The sequence below is a fragment of the Aethalodelphis obliquidens genome, unplaced genomic scaffold, assembly GCF_003676395.1.
Source record: "Aethalodelphis obliquidens isolate GAN/ISIS:26980383/991018 unplaced genomic scaffold, ASM367639v1 scaffold82, whole genome shotgun sequence".
Classification (NCBI taxonomy): domain Eukaryota; kingdom Metazoa; phylum Chordata; class Mammalia; order Artiodactyla; family Delphinidae; genus Aethalodelphis; species Aethalodelphis obliquidens.
In genome coordinates this window covers 5141211-5158599 of record NW_020838026.1, presented here as the reverse complement: position 1 = coordinate 5158599, position 17389 = coordinate 5141211, and the positions used below count along the sequence as shown (strand labels likewise).

Sequence of the window (17389 nt, the reverse complement as noted above, 5' to 3'; positions counted from 1 at the left end):
TGCTGCACTCGGGTTGTTTCACCATGGACAAGTATGCTGGGAAAGGCTGCCAGGCCGTGGTGGTGTGTGTACGTGTGCGTGCATGCATGCATGTGCGTGCATGCGTGCATGTGTGCGTGGGCCTGCATGGGTGGCCTATGCGCCTGTGTGCGCATGCGCCCACTTGCGGTTAGCCTTGAGGAGGGTGAAGGAGACCCTGCCAGCTCCGCAAGTGCTGCGCTCAGACGCAGCACCAGGGTCTTTCTTGGACTGCTTCATCTCAGGCCAAGTCTTTCTCCAGCAGAAGCCAAAGGGCCAAACTCTGGTGCAAAGCCCCGATGTGCTACTGCCTCCTCTCAGACTGCTATGGGGACATTAAACCTTTAACAATCTGGGGCTCTGACGGCTGGTTCTTGGTTCTCTGCCTGGAAAAACAGTAGGCGAATAGTAAAACCTTAAATTCTAACATGTGTAAGTTATACATCTTATTTTCATTTTCAGCCCATGTTCCCCTCTGTAAGACATCAGGAAAAAATTACCGTCTGACTTCTAATATCTCAGTGGGGCATTTATCTCCCAGCTATGATAAGTGATCTTCAATATTTTTTTCCTTTCAGATTAAGAAACAAATTCATTTAATTTTCTTTATTGAATGTGCTCTGGCCTCCCCCACCCTGCCGAGTCCCCGCCCTCCCAAGCTGTTACTCCCTTCTCCTGGCTCAGCGACTGCTCTCCTGCCCGCGGGGCTTCGGCCTTTGCAGGACGGGCGGGTCGATCTGGCACAACCCTGGTCCTTAAGGCCTCGGGATGGTCTGTTCCTGCCCACAGCAGAGTGAGGGAGGGCAACGGCCAGGCCTCTGGAAAGCCCTGTGAGGTTCTGCGGCCCGGAGTTGGCCGGAGGTAATCTGAACCTTATCTGAACTCCGGGGTCTGAAAGCCTGGCTTGGAGCTCTTGCAAGGACTGGCTGTCTCCCAGGTTGCCAGAGCTGATGCTCGCTGCTCCAGACAGGGCCGCAGCCTTTCCTTGGCCTCTAGTCACCTCCCTCAGTCCTGCTGCTGCTGGAGGGGCTGAGGGGAAGCGAGGGCAGGGTAGGATGGCACTGCCTGGGCGTGCCTGATGGGGGCAGTTCCATGGCCCTGGGCTCGGGGTAGGCAGAGTGTTCTGCCAGGCTGCTGTGGGCACCAGGTGGCCACAACTGAGATGTCAGCTCAGTCACTGGACAGATGCTCGTCGCTGAGCTGAAGCCCTCTGCTCCCACACTGCGAAGTATCAGGGGCTAACCTGGCCGTGTACTTCTCTGGTTTCCTTAACCATAGAAAGGAGATATTAACCCTTGCCATGCCTATCCTGGCGGGTGATTGGGAAGTTCAAATAGAACATTGTATGAGAAACACTTTAAAATGATATGCATGCAACAGAAATAATTCACTCCAAAAACAGTGATGGCTCACCCCCTCTGTAAGGCACTATAGAGAGGGTTTAAAAAGGTGTATTTGTCTAAACCCCACTTATACGGGGTGCCTAGAATAGTCAAATTCATAAAGTCAGAAAGTACACTGGTGGCTGCCAGGGGCCAGGGGATGGGGGCGGGGAAGGGGAACGGGGAGGCAGTGTTTGCTGGGGACAGGCTTTCAGTTTGGGAAGGTAAAACGTTCTGGAGATGGATGACGGTGAGAGTCGCACAGCCACGTGAATGTACTTAAGTGCCACTGAACTGTCCAGTTGAATATGGGTAAAATAGTATGTTTTATGAGACTTTTACCATAATTTAAAAAAACTTAAAAAAAAAAAAAGTCATGGCACCATCAGGAACTTCCCAATCCAGCCAGGGGAAGGGCACCTGCCAGGCTAACCATCACATCATGTGACAAGTCCTAGAGCCATGGCAGAAACAGGGTGCTCGGGGAGCGGGGAAAGGCCTGTCTGGGAGCGAGGTCGAGTGCACGCGCCTCGGGACCGTAGGTCGCCTGGCCACAAGGCTAAAAGTGTCAGCTGCAGGCAGAGCGGGAGGGCAGCAGCGCCGAGCTCAGAGGCCCAGACTCCAGTCTGAGGGCAGCGAGGGGCTGCCAGAAAGTGTTTAAGTACCGTAATTATAGGACTGGGCTGGGATTTGGAGAAAACTCTGGTGGCCGCGTGGATAGAAATAAAGCAGCGTCAGCAGCGTCCTCGTCCTCGTCATTCCACCAAATGGGGCTGGGCAGCGGCTCCACGGATGTGCCGGTGGCAGCGGTGGCAGTGACGCTGATCACTTCCTCTGGGCTTTGTCTTTTCTTACTCCAGGGAGTCTCCGGTGGACTGCAGTGTTAGCAAGTGCGGCAAGCTAGTGGGCGGAGGCGAGTCCAACGCCATGAGCTACAACAGCTACATGGACGAGAAGAACGGCCCCCCTCCCCCCAACATGACCACCAACGAGAGGAGGGTCATCGTCCCCGCAGGTACTTTGGGACCCAGTTCGCTGGCTGCCACCCGCGTCCTCAGTCTTCTGGGCTAGTCGTCCCAGTGGGCACCTACACCTTCACCTGGTACCCTGTTCTCTATGGACATGCTTCCTTGGGGAAGCTGCACTTCCCACTTTCTTCCCTGGCTGCCCTCCAAGACAGTTTCGCAAATGTCACCAGAGCCCCGAAGCGCAGATTCTGGAAGCCCTGCCCTCTAACAGGTCACATCACAGAGTCTAGCCTTGGTGCCTGGTTCCACAGGACGAGGCCAAAAGGAATCCCGGGGACACCCAGATGTGCCCACCCTTGCCTTTAAGGAGAAGAGTGGCTACAGAGGTCTGTCCCGTCCATCAGGCAGGCGCTTCCGGGCAGCTGCAGGGTCTCACCTCTCCAAAACTGCAGGCAGCTCTTCCAGATTCAAAACAGAAGTAACTGTATTTAACAGAAGGAGAGGCTGAGCATGTGTGCGGCGAGGTACGTCATGAGGTGAAAAGAGGCGATTTTTCCTAGGTATTGGTGCTTTTGGTTACAGAAGATAAAATCATTGTTCAAGCCTTCCGTGCATTGGCTGGACCCTCCGCCTCGGCTGGTGAACTCAGCTGCCTTGTTGAAAAGGGAGGAAAAACTACCATGTGTAGAGTCCATGCCAGGTAGAAGGAGCCAGGGTGTCCAAGTCTGAAGCAAAGTGAATGACTTACCAGAATCAGTTTATCAAGGAGGCCAACCCCTTCCATTTGGAAAAGTGTAAATGCAGTTGTGTCTGAGCGCCAAGGGTTAGGTGTCTCTTTGAGATAAATCCAAAGGAATCCGCGGCTCGGTCCAGAAGGTGTGGTTTTGTAACGGGCCGCTCCGTCCTAGGCTCTTTGTATGTTTCCCTTCCATGGGAAGCCGTGTGTCACCGTCTCCTAGGAACACAGCCACATGCTTGTATTCTGGGCTAGACTCAAGGTGGCAGGCGCGGGAGGTGTGGGAACAGGTGAGGCAGGAGAGGGGTGGACCAGCGGGAACTTTTCTGTGCCCGGCAGGACTTGCAAACTGCTCAGAGAGCATGTTTATTTCCTTTCTCCACAAGCGCGTGACCTCACAGAGGAAGGGGAAGAATAGCTCCGTATACTGAGTGCCTCTCGGTGCCAGGCGCTGTGCAGATGGCCTCATCCCTACTTCTATCTTGTAATGTCCGATCTCCCCTCCCCGGGAACACCAGCTAGGCGTGTGTAGCTCGGGTGCATTTGTGAGAGGCGAGAAAACGGTGCCCTCTCCTTTATTATAGAAAGAAGGCAGAAATGACGCTGAGCTAAAGCTGGCCTGGAGGGAAACTTCTGGACTCCCCCCATCGGAGCCGAACCTCTCCAGGCCTTTGCTGACTTGGAATCAAACCCCACCCTCCCACCTGCACACTGCTCCTCTAAACAGCGGCCAGCATGGGGAGGAAATCTTGAGGACAGAAGAGTTAAGAGGCCAGAGGTTGTCTCTGAACCAAATGTTGACACCATTTCATTTCCATAGTCACTTTTGGGCGGGGGTAGGGAAGGGGTGGGGGGGGGAATGACCAGACTGTTTGGTTGACCCTTCAACTCTGAAGTGGTGTTGAAATACTTTCAAGAGGAGTATCAGGATGGCAGTCTTAGGGGGCGAGAGTAACCCCAGCAGTAATAATGAAAATAGCATAAATTCCTATCAAAGGGTTTCCAAAGCACTTGGTGTCATGAATTCCCTACCTAGGGATTCACTTCATTGTTTCACCTCTGGCTGGGTCCAGAGGTGAAGCATTTTCCTCACACATGTTGGTCAGCCTCCTGGACATAACAGAAAGTCTCATTTGGGCAAGTCCACACATCAAGGCAGTAAAGCATCAGTGGAACAACCAACCGAATTTATGGTGGGATTTTAAGATGAGTATAAACGAGGTCCCTAGTTCACCACCAGTTCCAAGTTCCGATGGGAAGAAACTAGGACTCAATCATCCAGGAAATATATTTGGAAGAGTTTAGCATGCTCCACAGTGGAAAATTTATAATTCAGTGTGCTGTAAAAGGAAGAGAAAGAATATTGTGACGGAGCCCAAAACAAGGGAGGAAATAAGAAAATAAATAAAATCTACAGGGTAAAATTGTATTGGAGGCCTTGGATACTCAAAGTGAGGAATTAGGAGAGGCAGAGGCAAAGCTGATGAAAAAAAATTAATATGCTACGTAATCCAAGTTCCCCCAGGACACTTCTCTTTAGAATTCTGAAATGGTGCAAAATTATTTCCATTTACCAATGGTCTGTGCCTGATTGTTCCTGGAGAGCAAAAGAGTAAGACAGAGCAAGAAATTTATCTGAGAGACAGAGAGAGAGAGAGATACAGACTTGTACAATGAAGCCCCGAGTAGCTCCGCTTTTTGGGGTGATGGCAGAGCACCTCCCGGGGGAGCTAAGGCAGGATGGTGAGAGGGGAGAGGAGAGGAGGCTTGGGGTGGGGGACCCTCAACTAAGTGCAGTCCTGGGAGGATTTTGACTGGAATTCCAGCTCAGACTGGGACTGAAGGTTGAGCTGGGGACTTAAGCCTTCAAGACGCCACTTCCCAACTGCAAAACGAAGAGAAAAGCCACCTTGCAGGCTTTTCTCGATGAGTGAAAAATGGCACACGTGGAGCAGCGGGCACCTAGGAGGTGTTCAGAATCTGGAGTGTTATGAGTTACCGGGCTCTGGGTGGTTGGCATAAACCTTGTTTCTTTCCCCACAACCCCTCCTAATCATTCAGACCTGCTCCCATTTTTGCCAAGAGCCTTCACAGACCCTTAGAATGAGAGGTGAGGTGGTTGAGAGGTAGCACAGATATTCCTACCCAATGAGCAGTCCAATAAAACAGGCCCAGTAGAAGTTGGGCACCCTCAAATCTCCCCTCCTCCAGGAAGCCTTCCATGATTCCAAACCCACAGTGACCCCTTCTGCCACGAGTTCTCGAACTGCCACAAGAAAAATCTGCTGCTTAATTCCGTGCTTTCCTGCCCTAGCGTTTTGTGTGGATCATCTTCCATGAGCGCAAGACCCATGTAGCTTTCTTCTGTGATAAGCATATTTAACTGCATATTGGACTCTCTAATAATTGGGGGCCAAGGAAAGACGTGGTGATACATGATAAGATATAAGGGCTCTGCCTAGCGTGGAACCTGCGAGAACTCATCACCAGCACTCAAAGTACGCATGCTCCCCATATACACACACCTGGCTGGGGAGGAGTCTGAGGGTCCCAAGTGGAGACCTTAACAACCTCAGTCCTTACATTATGTATGTTCACTTGAGAGCTAACGTGTTTTCTCCCTCCAACACCATTTCGCATCTTTTTTTTTTTTTTTTTGCTGCGCTGGGTCTTCATTGCTGCACGAGGGCTTCGTTGCCCCGCAGCATGTGGGATCTTAGTTCCAAGACCAGGGATCGAACCCGTGACCCCTGCATTGGAAGGCGGACTCTTAACCACTGGACCACCAGGGAATTCCCCATTTCCCATCTTTGGGGATTTAAATATCCTAAAAACTTTGTCAGGATGATTTTAAAGAAATTTCAACACAGCTGTCTCCAAAGGGAGAAAACCCAGATTGGGGTTAAGTTATTAAGGCTAACACCACTGGGTTTTCCAACTGCACACATGGAATTGTGGTCCAAGTGTCCACGTACATCTTCTTTTCTGCAGCCATCGGAGAGATCACTGTTCTTCCGTGAAATCACTGATGTTCTTAAGATACAGATGGTGGCCCTGGGTGTTGGAAACTGTGCTTGTTTTCATTTTGATGCCACCATTTCTCAGGCAGAGGTTTCGGTTGCCCTCCAAAGGCTTTAAAGAGAATGTCCTGTCCAGATGCGTAGTGAGGCGTCTAAGAACCTTTCCAGAGCGCTAAGTGGTTCAGGCAGCGCCAGATGTGACGGGGCCGGATGGGCATTCTGGGAGGACCATCTGGGAGGGAACCACTTTCTCACTGGGGGGAGGGGGGATTGAGGAGGGGGAAGGGAGGGGAAGAGGAAGGGAGGGGAGAGAGTTGGAGATGGGGAGAGAGGGAGAGAGGAAAAGACAGAGGAGAGAGGCAGAGACAGAGAAGGGGTGGAACCCTGCGTCCTGCAGCCTTGCTAACAGCCCATCTCCCCTGCAGACCCCACGCTGTGGACGCAGGAGCACGTGAGGCAGTGGCTGGAGTGGGCGATAAAGGAGTACGGCTTGATGGAGATCGACACATCTTTCTTCCAGAACATGGACGGCAAGGAACTGTGTAAACTGAACAAGGAGGATTTCCTCCGAGCCACCTCCCTCTACAACACGGAAGTGCTATTGTCACACCTCAGCTACCTCAGGGAAAGTAAGTACCCGGTCCTTTCCCTTACACCCCAGAGGCTGCAGCCCAAGCCCCCAGGGCTGGAAGAGAATTCCGCCCAGCCGCTCAGGATGAAGACTGGTTCCCACGGAGCCAGCCCAGGGAAAGGAGATAGGGTCCCGGGCTGTCGGTTTATGCTGGGCGGTTGCTATAGGAGCAGCCCATCTGGGTGTCAAGTTGCCAAGGTCGCACTGGCTCCCAGAGACCCTGCGAGGGGACTGACCCAGTCCTGCCATGACAAGGGAAGGAAAACGAGGAATGGAGAAAAAGTAGGGAGCTGCAGCCCCGTGGGGTCTGCCAGAGGCGAGTCACACTCTTCCCATGAGAACAACTTTCCAGAAACTACTTTGCCCCAAACTATAAATAGATGGACACCCTGGCTGGTACTGTCTGGAGCGATGATTTAAAGTTCCTACAGTAAACTCTAGATTTACGTTTTGGAATATTTACACGTTAAGTTCCTCTTATTCTTGGGGTCACTCTGGCACCCCCTAACCCACCTTTACCCGCTGTTACCTACACACCCTTCCCAACTAAACAGGAAGTGTAGCAGATGCTACAGCGGGGTTAGGATCTGTTGGAAGCTTTCTCCTGGCAGAGTCAGAAGGCAAAGAGCTTTGGAAAGGGAGAGTTGATGAAAGAAAGTGCGCGGTTGTTCAAAGGATTTATCCGATATGAGGCTTCTCTATTGCCAAGTCCCATCAATTTGATGTGAATTTCATCTGATATGAAACATACACATCAGAACAGAATTTTGATAAACGTGCTAATACCCTCAGCCTGAACTCTTCACCAGAAATACAGGTGGTATATCGGTGACCCCAAGTACCGAAGGACTGTTCTGTGGCCAGAAAAGATGGTCCTAAGATGGGGAAGTGGAAGCTACAGGAAAACAGTTGTGGATTCATTCTACAAGGGGGCTTTCTAACAGTCAGCCCTGCCCAAAGATCCACTGGCAGCCTCAGGGTGCAGTGTTTGCTGTCCGTGGCTGCTGGGAAGCTTGCAGGAGTTCAGCTTCGGAAAGAATGAGGTTGATGATTTTAAAGCTCCTTTAACGCTGAGATCCTTGGACAGTGCCCACGGGCCGCTTTCCCTGGTCTCCTGGGTTCTGGGTTAGTTAGTTCTTCATCCGTGTTCCGTTGTCCAGTGGGTCTTCAGCTCACCGTTCCTGTAATCTTCTATCTCCTGCAACAGTGTACTCTGTGGGGTAGGGGCAACACACCCTGGGTGTAAAAATGAAAGAATTTGAAAATGCCTTCGGAAGTTTCCACTGGTGCCTCTGGGCTCCCCAGTCACCCTCCGAGGCGTCTGGTAAGCAGTGGGATTGTGTGGGTGATGCCGTGTATGTTAACACCAGAGGAATGACCTCATGTCTGAGTCTTGCTGCAGCATGAGGTCAGCCCAAGAAATGACAATTTCAAAAACGGGGGCAGTTTTCCACCCAGTTTTTCTGAGCTTTGGAGAATGAGCATTTTCTAACAATCTGTATTTCTTTCAGTGTTTATAGAATTTTTTTAGAAAGGATCTTTGCACAGAGTCCTGCAGTAATGCTAGCTGGGCAGGGCAGGAGGTGGAAGTGGGCACACAGAAGGTGGGCATGAGAAGGAGAGACCAGCAAAGCAAAAACGCTGACCGATTCTGCCTTTCTGCCCCTCCTGGTGTCATACGGCTGGAGGTCTGGGAATCACTTTGTGGGAGAAGAGATGGACGGCAGTGTGGACAGAGAGCTTGGAGCACTTAAAGGGCCCAGTTATCAGATGCCCTTGTTGAGGGCATGTTCAAGCACGTTCTGACTGATGTGGGGAGAGCCCATTCAGACCGTGTGATTCCAGGCCCTTTCTGGCGGGTCCATAAACAACTGAAGTCCCCGCTGGGACTTCCTCTCACAGAAGAACCCAAGCCACAGACCCTGAAGCAAGACCAACCTATGCTCAGAAGGCCAAGGAATTTCATAAGGTGGTCGTGGGTAACTGTTGAGGAGGCTTTCTATCGGAGGAGAACAGATAAGAAAGAGCAAAGGAATAAGCAGGCTGGGAAGAAGTGGACGCCAGAGGGTTGGGTTTCTGGGTATTTGTAGCAGGACATGAAAAAGGGTGGGTTTCTTCTCTTCGTTCTTTCTAAGAGTATTTGTAGACATTAAGGAAGATGCCCCCAAAGCAATAATAATATGAAGTTTCCAGAAAGGAGCTTATTAGCGGAGCAAATTTCCAGAGTTGAGTGGAGATGAACAAAGCACATATATGAGACAAAGTTGAGTGCAACAGCAAAATATAAAGGGGTCTGAGCAACGACGCAAAACCACGTCTGCCTGCAAAAACAAAAATTAAAATACTTGTATTAAGGTTCAAAAAAACTTGCCCCAGCATAGTGTTGTACTACCCTAGAGGCCTTTTGAGGAACCTAGACTTAAAATGATCTGCTATCATGGAAACAATTTTTGATTCATGCCTCTTGTTAATTGGGGTCCACTTTCAGCTGCAGCCTCTGGGACCCCTGGTTGTGGGGGGATCCACTGAGACGCCTGCAGGAGGTCACGTGCATGGTGGCTGTCTGCTCTCAGGACTGCTGGGAACCCCGCAAGGCCCACCGACTTGGCTTCAAACACTGTATTGTTTTTCCAGACTTACTTGCAGTGGATGTTTTGTGTGGAGGCAGGGAGGCCAGGGCTCTGGGGAGAGGTTGGGGCAGCTGAGTTGAGGCTGGGAGAAGGGTGCTAATGCCTCGTGCATTGTCATATGTCCTTTCGTGGAGGAGGGGGTGGCGTTCAAACAGTTCCACTTTGGCAAGAGGTGGAAGGAAAAGAGCTGAGCTCCTCAGCACAGAGGGAGGAAGTGCAGTGGGGCTAAGGAGAGTGGATAGAAGAGAACTGGAGCCCTTCTAACTTAGCCCCGGGTCAGAAGACTGCAGGGCAGCTGCGCCTCTCCAGAGGCGTCCGAGCTTTCTGGACTTTAGTAGAAAAAAGGACATGGTAGGATTGAGAAGCTCTGACACCAAATTTACACTTTCACCAAAGGTGCTCGAGTATTTATTCGGGTTGTCAGAACAGGAGCTATACTTTCAAATTTTAAAAACCAAACTTCAAATTGAAAATGTATTTTCCAGGGTGGAGAAGAAATAACAGTGTCCTGAGCCCCCCTGTCTCGTGCTAGGATTTACCTGGCCTGCCTGGAGGTTCCTGTTCTCCATACCCTGGCTTTTCAGCTGGCCCAGACGGAGTGACTGTACCTTACATCCCTCTGTAATGTCACCTGCACTTGAAATGGGAGGAGGACAGTGGGGGCTGGGTCTGGGGAGATGCCCACAGTTCTTGGGATCATTCCGGAGTCTCCTGGGGACACCCGGGCTCAGGCTGCGTCTGCCCAGGTGTCACTCACTTTACGGGACAGACAGGGTGCCCCCTTGTGGACACCATGGACAACTAATTATAAATCCCCATTTTAAAGTCAAAGCAAATGAGGCCTGGAGTGCTTCGGAAATTGGTTCAGACGTGCCCAGCCCCTGGAGAGCAGCCTGGTGTCCGAGACCCAGGCCTCCTAAGGCCCGGGGTGCAGCTATGCCCACAGCCTCACGCTCTGAGGGCAGAGGCCAGGCTGCACAGACAGCGCCCGCTCACCTGGGCCACCCGGTCTTTCCCTCCCCTGCTGTGGAATTAGCCTCACGCCCCTGGGGCTCCTGTGTGGAGGGCCAGGCCGCTTTCCCCACAGCATTTTCTGTTTTCCTTTGTACCCAGAGATAAATGCTTTCCGAAAACTTCCCTGTGGCCTCCTGGAATGAGGCCGATTAAGCCAAACCTATCTGCACGCCAGCTCTGCCCGTCTCTCTTCCGCGCGGCGCCCCACACTCTGGACCTGACGGGCAGCCCCTTCAGTATCTCATGCAGGCAGAGGCCGTATTTACAGTCTCGGGCTGCGGGAAATGAGATTGGGTGTCACAAAGCAAGATTGGGACGGACCTCAAAGGAAGTGGGAGCTGTCCCCAAACGGCAGTTCAGACCCAGGGCCGCTGGGGGGAGTTTGGGGTTTCTGGGAGTCCAAAAGGTCCTGGGTGGGGCGGCCAGAGACAGAAGGAAAGAGCCTTTGTTCATTTTACAGAAAGTTGTGTTCCGTCTGTCTGTCTGCGTCTGACCCATGAAAAATGCTAAGCAAATGCGTTTGGAAATAGTGGCAGCGCTAGAGAGATGAAATATATGGGGTGACAGGGAGACCACAGCAAAGGTATCTATCTTGATTCCCATTTTTAATTTAAACATAATGGAAAACACATTTTGCGTTTTGTGGTGTCCCCACCGGCCGCCTCAGATGTTCCGGCAAAGGTGATGGCTCTGGGCAATTAAGCCAGTGAAGTATTATCCCTTCCAGGCCGGGTCTGACCGGTGAAGGAGAACAAAAGGCCAGATTTCCCGGGACTCAGTCGTCAGCCAGGCCTGTTGTTCAGGACACAGAGCCTCAGGAGGGAGGAGATATGGGAACATATGTATATGTATAACGGATTCACTTTGTTATAAAGCAGAAACTAACACGCCATTGTAAAGCAATTATACTCCAATAAAGATGTTAAAAAATTTTAAAAGAAAGAACACAGAGCCTCCTTCCTCCTCCCTGCCCGCCTGCACCCTCCAGCCAGAGCCATTGATGGCAGTGCAGAAAAAAGGAAGCCCGGTTTCCAAAGGCTGGCAGTGGGGCACGCAAGGTGTCTGCAAGGCGGGAGACAAAGGCTTTGGCGCTCAGACGGCCGTTGTCTCGTCTGCAGGTGCCCCAGAGGAAGGCCAGGTCGGCTCGTGGGAATGTGGAGCTGGAGAAAGCCCGATTGCTGGGCTCCACCCACACCTGCAAGCTTCACTCTTCATTTCCATCCTCTCTCAGATCCCAAATACTGTACCAGTGACGGATGGACGCGACAACGGGAAATTATTTTGTCCTTGTGCTTTCCCATTGGGGAGCCTATTCCGTTCTCAGCAGCAGCTGCTCCGTGCTTTGCGGGGCCCCAAATACATAGATACACATAGAAGCCCTCATGTGTATGTAAATACGTAAACAGATAAGGCAACAAATGTTTTAATTAAAGTATCACAGAGAGAGAAGTGCAAAAACCATAAATGCACATGTCAAGGAATTATCACAAAGTGAATCCACTCACTCGTATGAGTCCCTCCAGGTCAAGGGGGAGACTAGAAGCCCCCGTGTGCCCCACTCCATCACCCCCACTTCCTCCCCAAAGGCAGCCACTGTCTTGATTCCAACACCATAGGTGAGTGTTGTCTGTTTCTTCGATTTAGCCTGGAGGCTGCAGGGTCTGCTGGGCTGAGAGCAGATTTTGTAGATAGACCAGAATGGGCATCCTGCCTCCTGGGCTTTCTGGCTACGTGATCCTGGGCAAATTACTTGACTTCTCTGAATGTTGATTTCATCATCTGTGTGAGAATTAAGTGAGAGAATAGACAGAAAGCATCCAGCGCATGACGACAAGCATCCCGAGAGTGTTGGCTCCCCTCCTAGCATCACAGCCTGTTTCCTCTGACAAGGTGGTGTTCGCCCCACGCAGAAGGTGACTCAAAGGAGGAGAGAGAGATATCCAAAGCCACAGAGTGAGAGGTCAGGCTCCAGGGAGGACCTTCTTGCATCTGAACAAATTCCCTTAAGGAAAGAGTGTGCCTTGCCACTCTCTGCAGCCTGAGGAACTGGTTAAGTAAAAAATGGGAGGAGAGAAGGGAAAGTTGGTCCCTTGGGAAGGAGGTCAGACACCCCAAATCAGCCCCTCCACAGGGAAGGCAGCCTCTCCTTCTAGGAGTGAAATTTGAACCAAGAACAGTCTTCAGGGCAAAATCCTTCTCCTAGGTTACCATGAAATATGTATTTCATGCAAGCTTTGCAGAGGTCAAACGACCCTTCCTCTTGGCTTTCTGGGAGTTTCCTCTGGAATTCACGTGTGCCCAAGGAAGAACTTTCACAGAGGGGGAAATTTAATAAGTGCGGTTTATCTAAGCTTCGTGCTCTCAGCTACATCTGCACTAATGACTCAGGCAGTTCGGTCCTCCGAGACCATCATTTTTCTTTATTTGCTCCAGCCGTGAGGTTTCCGCCTGAGGCCGAGAATGTCAGGGACAGAGAGGCAGACATTCTTGGTCTTACTCCAAAGACTGTTTTCTCTTCCCTTGGAACACTTGTTTCCATTTCTTAACCTCCTTCCAGTCATGGAGGATTATTTCTTATTGCAGCAGAACCCATTCATAACTCTAATTCCAGAGAACAAGGCAAATGCCCAGCAAACTCTTTTATAAAGAGTATATTGTGTGTCATTGTTGTGTCTGTGGGAGAAAAGATACAAAAATCGTCTTGATAATACCTAGCGTGTATTGAACGTTCATTCTGAGCCAAGGTCTGTTCCGAGCAGTTGTGTGTATTATTTTATTGACTCCTCATAAGAACCTTATCAGGTAGGTGTTATTATTAGCCTGTTTTATATAGGAGGACCCTATGGCTTAGAGAGATTGGGTAAATGGATGGAGGTCATCAAGCTAGTAAGTGGTAAGAAGCAGGTCTAATTCTAAACTCTCATGTGCATAAAAATTTATATTAAACGAAGTGCAAGGAATCACTTTGTCCTTGATATTTTTGAGAATGGAAGAACCAAACGCATCTGATTCTCGGCTATTCCAAGCGCATGACCGCCTCCTTTCTAAAGGTGTCTCCACACAGCCACACTTTGGCATAGAGTTCTCTCAGTACCATCACCACCCCTCTGCTTTTTTTGTCTGGAACTGTTGCAGAGCTGAAAGGAATAGTTGCTCAAGCCCAAAGTCAGAGGTTCTAGGCAGTTGGATGACTCTTCCAAAATTCTCTCTTCATCATCTGGCCTGGAAGGGTGCACAGCTTCTCTGAGGCACGCAACCAAACGCCCACAGCTGGGTGAGGCAGCCACTCCACTCCCGTGTCCCTTCCGGGACTTGAGACTAAAAATAGGAGTGTCTGACAGCCCATTCCCTGTTACAAGCCCTGGCACCCGAGTCCGTCCACTCGGTCCCAGGGAGCAGGCAAAGGATGGTTTAGAAGGATGTTTTAGCTCCCAGCACCCATGTCAAAAGCTTATAAAAGCAGATCCCAGCCCACCTGATGGTGCTTCAGAGTTTCCACGGGAGAGCCTCAAGGAGGACGACAAAAATGCCTACGTTTCCAAAATAAAGCTCTTGGATTTGCTGGAAACAAAGGCACACGTCTAGTTTTAGGAAAGAAGGGAGAAGTTTTTTACATGCAACAACAATAAAAAAAAGAAAATGCCCAGACTAAATCTACTAGAAAATGCCCAGACTAGAACTGCTTTCAGTGCTTGCTAAAAGTAGCTCTGCATGAACATTTAATTCTAAAAGGTTGTATATCAGCACCCTGTGATGACAGAAAATTCAGCGGCTTACGCCTCACGTTGAGTTGTATTCTCTTAGCTACGCATAAAGGGAGACAAAAGTTACTCCAGGGAGCGCTGCCAGCCCCACCCCTTTCCCAGCTCCTAGCACCCCCTTCACCAAGCACCTTGCCCACCTGTAAACCCAAAGGACATCACAGTGGGAAGAAAGTGGCCGGGCTTCTCCTCCGGGGCGTGGCAATACAAGCTGCAGTCCAATCTGGCCAGCGCTGGCCCACGGACAAGACAAAACAAAAACAAAGAGGAATGTGCAACAGAGGCCATCTTCAGCCCGCAGAGACTAAAATATTTACTATCTGGTCTGTATAAAAAGTTTGCCACCCCCTTTTGTAGCTCAAGGCAAAGAAATCAAGATCCAGACACGTAAAGTCCCTCATTCACGGTCACACGGGAAGTCGGTCGAAGGACCAGGCCATGGTGCCCAGCCCTGTGTTCCTGCTGTGACATAGTGTGGACCCCAAGAACTCTAGAACCTTAAACGTGGCTGCTGGGAGGGCTGTGTGTGTCCCGCCCATGAGCATTCTGTCCTACCTTCCTCAGACCCTAACTCCAGGAAGCTATTACAGTCCTGCGTGATTGGCCCCCCAAATGGGTGACATTAACTGTTTCTTTCTCTCAAGGACTCAGTCATCTGTCCTTCCATCCTTCTCCCTGTCTCCTGCCCTCCCCACTCACTTCTCATCCCATCTCCTAGTCTTGATCTCGGAAGAGTGTCTTGGTTATAACCTGATGCGTTTGCTTCGCCTTTCAGGTTCACTGTTGGCCTATAACACAACCTCCCACACGGACCCGTCCTCACGACTGAATGTCAAAGAAGGTGAGTCTGTTCTCTCACATGTAGAATTGTCCTCATTACCAGCCCAGCACAGTCCACGATGGTAAGACTGCGGTGGGGGAACCTCAGGTGTGTGTCCCAACTCTCTTGTCCACTCAGCTTTTCTAGAAGCCTAAGCTGATCCCCCTTATGCTGCTCATTGCAAAAACATGACAAGGTTGTAAAATATCTTGTGATAATTCCATAAAGATGCGACTTGAGGTTGTTACTCCATGAACGAAAGCGTGTTGCTCTTGGAAGGAAACGGATGCTGCTCACTTTCAAAACCAAAAGGCGGGGGATTTCTTTGTTGAAGGAAACAAAATGAAGATTTCAAGGATTCTTGCAATGTCATATTTTCAGGGGGGTGTTGGTAAGAAATTTAAGCGATATCAATTCATTTTTAAAGTGGTGATTTGGAGATTTGGTCTAGTTGCTTTGCTTTGGTTGAAAGAGAAAGAAAATGGTCTCAGCCAATGGTTTTCGCCAGTGAGGGTTTTAGCAAACATTACAATACATTTCTCAGCATCTTTATTCATGAAACAACGTTGTGGAGATTTCCTGCTCCAGACACTGTTAGATTCCAGGCATTTAAACAAGTGAATGATTCATGGTACCTGGTTTAAGGGAGAAAAAATGGGAGTGAAAAAATTCTGCCTGAGGCAGAAGAAAAATTCCATGGAGGAGGGGCATTTTGAGTGGGGCCTTGAAGGATGAGTAGGAGTATGAAGGGCACTCTCTTCCTTGGCTCTCTCTCTTTCAATACTTTTTCTTTAAGGCACACCTGCTGCATAGAATGAATGAAGGCAGAAGTTTTCAGTATTGGTTGCATGGAGTTAGCACAGCATAATATTTCAGAGAAACATAAAGCTCTTCTAAGGGAAGAATCTTAGAGACATTTGGTTCAAAACTGTTTTCGGTTATGGAGGAAACAGAGACCCAGTGAGCCTGGGTGTCTTGACCAAGTTCACACCTTCGATCACATTAAACTTCCTGTTTCCTTTTAACAATTTATAATCAGATGATGACCAGACAATTCTGTGGAGAAAAAATTCAACATAATGAATATGTTTGTAAACTTTCCTGGTTTTCTGTGACTTTCTTCACCTCTTACCCCACCTTGGGCCAGTCTCTGCTACTGTTTTCTTTCAAAGTCAGAGTTATTGGCTTTTGCCATAAAAAATCTGAAGTCATATTAACTCATCATACAGTCCAAGCCACATTTTATTAGGTGACCCATTTACCATCATGTTGCAAATGTCCATAAGAGACAAAATATATTACAGTGTCAAACATATTAGATTGAGGTCGGAGCACCTCTGGTTTACTTTGGGGAAATCACTTCATGCCCTGAACCTCAGTTTCCTGTCAAATAAAAGGGCCAAACTAAACCAGTAAGAGTCACCCCTGACTGTCGAGCTCCTGGCTGCTGCAGGTGAGGGTCTGCTTTCGTCCAGGGCCCCTCTGCTCTGATCTGGTTCACTTACTGAACTTCGTTTCGTCTGCAGATAGGGATCCATGTCTTGGAAGGAAGGAGGGAGAGAAGGAAGAAGGAAAGGAAAGAAGGGAGGGAGGGAGGCAGGAGATCCCTGAAAACTCCTCCAGTTCTGCAGGCTGGGACCTGCTAACTCCACCAGGATTAACCAGGGAGACTCTGGGGGCAGAGCCTATGAGAGAATATCTGATATTGGACGTAAAATACAGATTTTCATTAAGAAGCAAGTTTTTCTGGGTTGAACTGCGCTGATAAACGATTCATTACTCCTCCAGGGGTCCTAGCTTTCAGCCTCTCCCCTACCTGCGCTGCTGTTCCTTCCCTCGGTCCTTTTGTGAGTTTGTAATGCCACGCTGGGCTCTTTGGGGCTTTCGCAGGAGCTGCCTCTCTTCTGAAATGAATGAACTGCAGTATCCAGGCAAGTGCGCACTGCAAAGCCCTCAGTCAGGTGGTGCTGGGCATTTATCTCCCAGCATCGGCCCTGGCCTCCAGAAACGGTTACGTCTGCGCTTTGCAGGTGCAGCTTTTGTCCCCAGTAAAGCTTTCCACTTGAGTTGTCTTGCTGCTCTGTCGCCTTCCCCCTCCTGAGGTGGTCTGGATCTGTCTAAACGGCACATCGTCCACAAAACAAAGTACATTAGCAAGACAAAGCTAGCCACGCTCCTCTCTCCCTGCTTTTCACCCTCCTCCCCACCTCTCTCTTCTGCTTTTCTCTAATAGCTATCTTGGGTTCTTAAAATATTAAATGGAAAAATAAAGAGAAGACGTCATGCAACCTTAGCTCCGTCTTGTTTGAATAAGGCACATACACAGCCCCAAACAAACCGAGTCCAACAAGAGGACCAGAGCTCTGTGTGTGTGTGTGTGTGTGTGTGTGTGTGTGTGCATGAGTGTAC

General features: G+C 49.9%; 1 protein-coding gene across 2 annotated transcripts in view; it reads left to right on the top strand.

Annotated features, from left to right (window-relative positions):
* The window catches only part of FLI1 (Fli-1 proto-oncogene, ETS transcription factor), a 113172-nt gene that overhangs the window by 69030 nt on the left and 26753 nt on the right, over positions 1–17389 (top strand). For both annotated transcript variants that reach the window (XM_027092874.1, XM_027092875.1), the window contains exons 3-5: positions 2261–2415; positions 6550–6753; positions 14936–15001. In XM_027092874.1, the coding sequence (XP_026948675.1) occupies positions 2261–2415; positions 6550–6753; positions 14936–15001 (425 nt within the window). The remainder of the gene's footprint in view (positions 1–2260; positions 2416–6549; positions 6754–14935; positions 15002–17389) is intronic.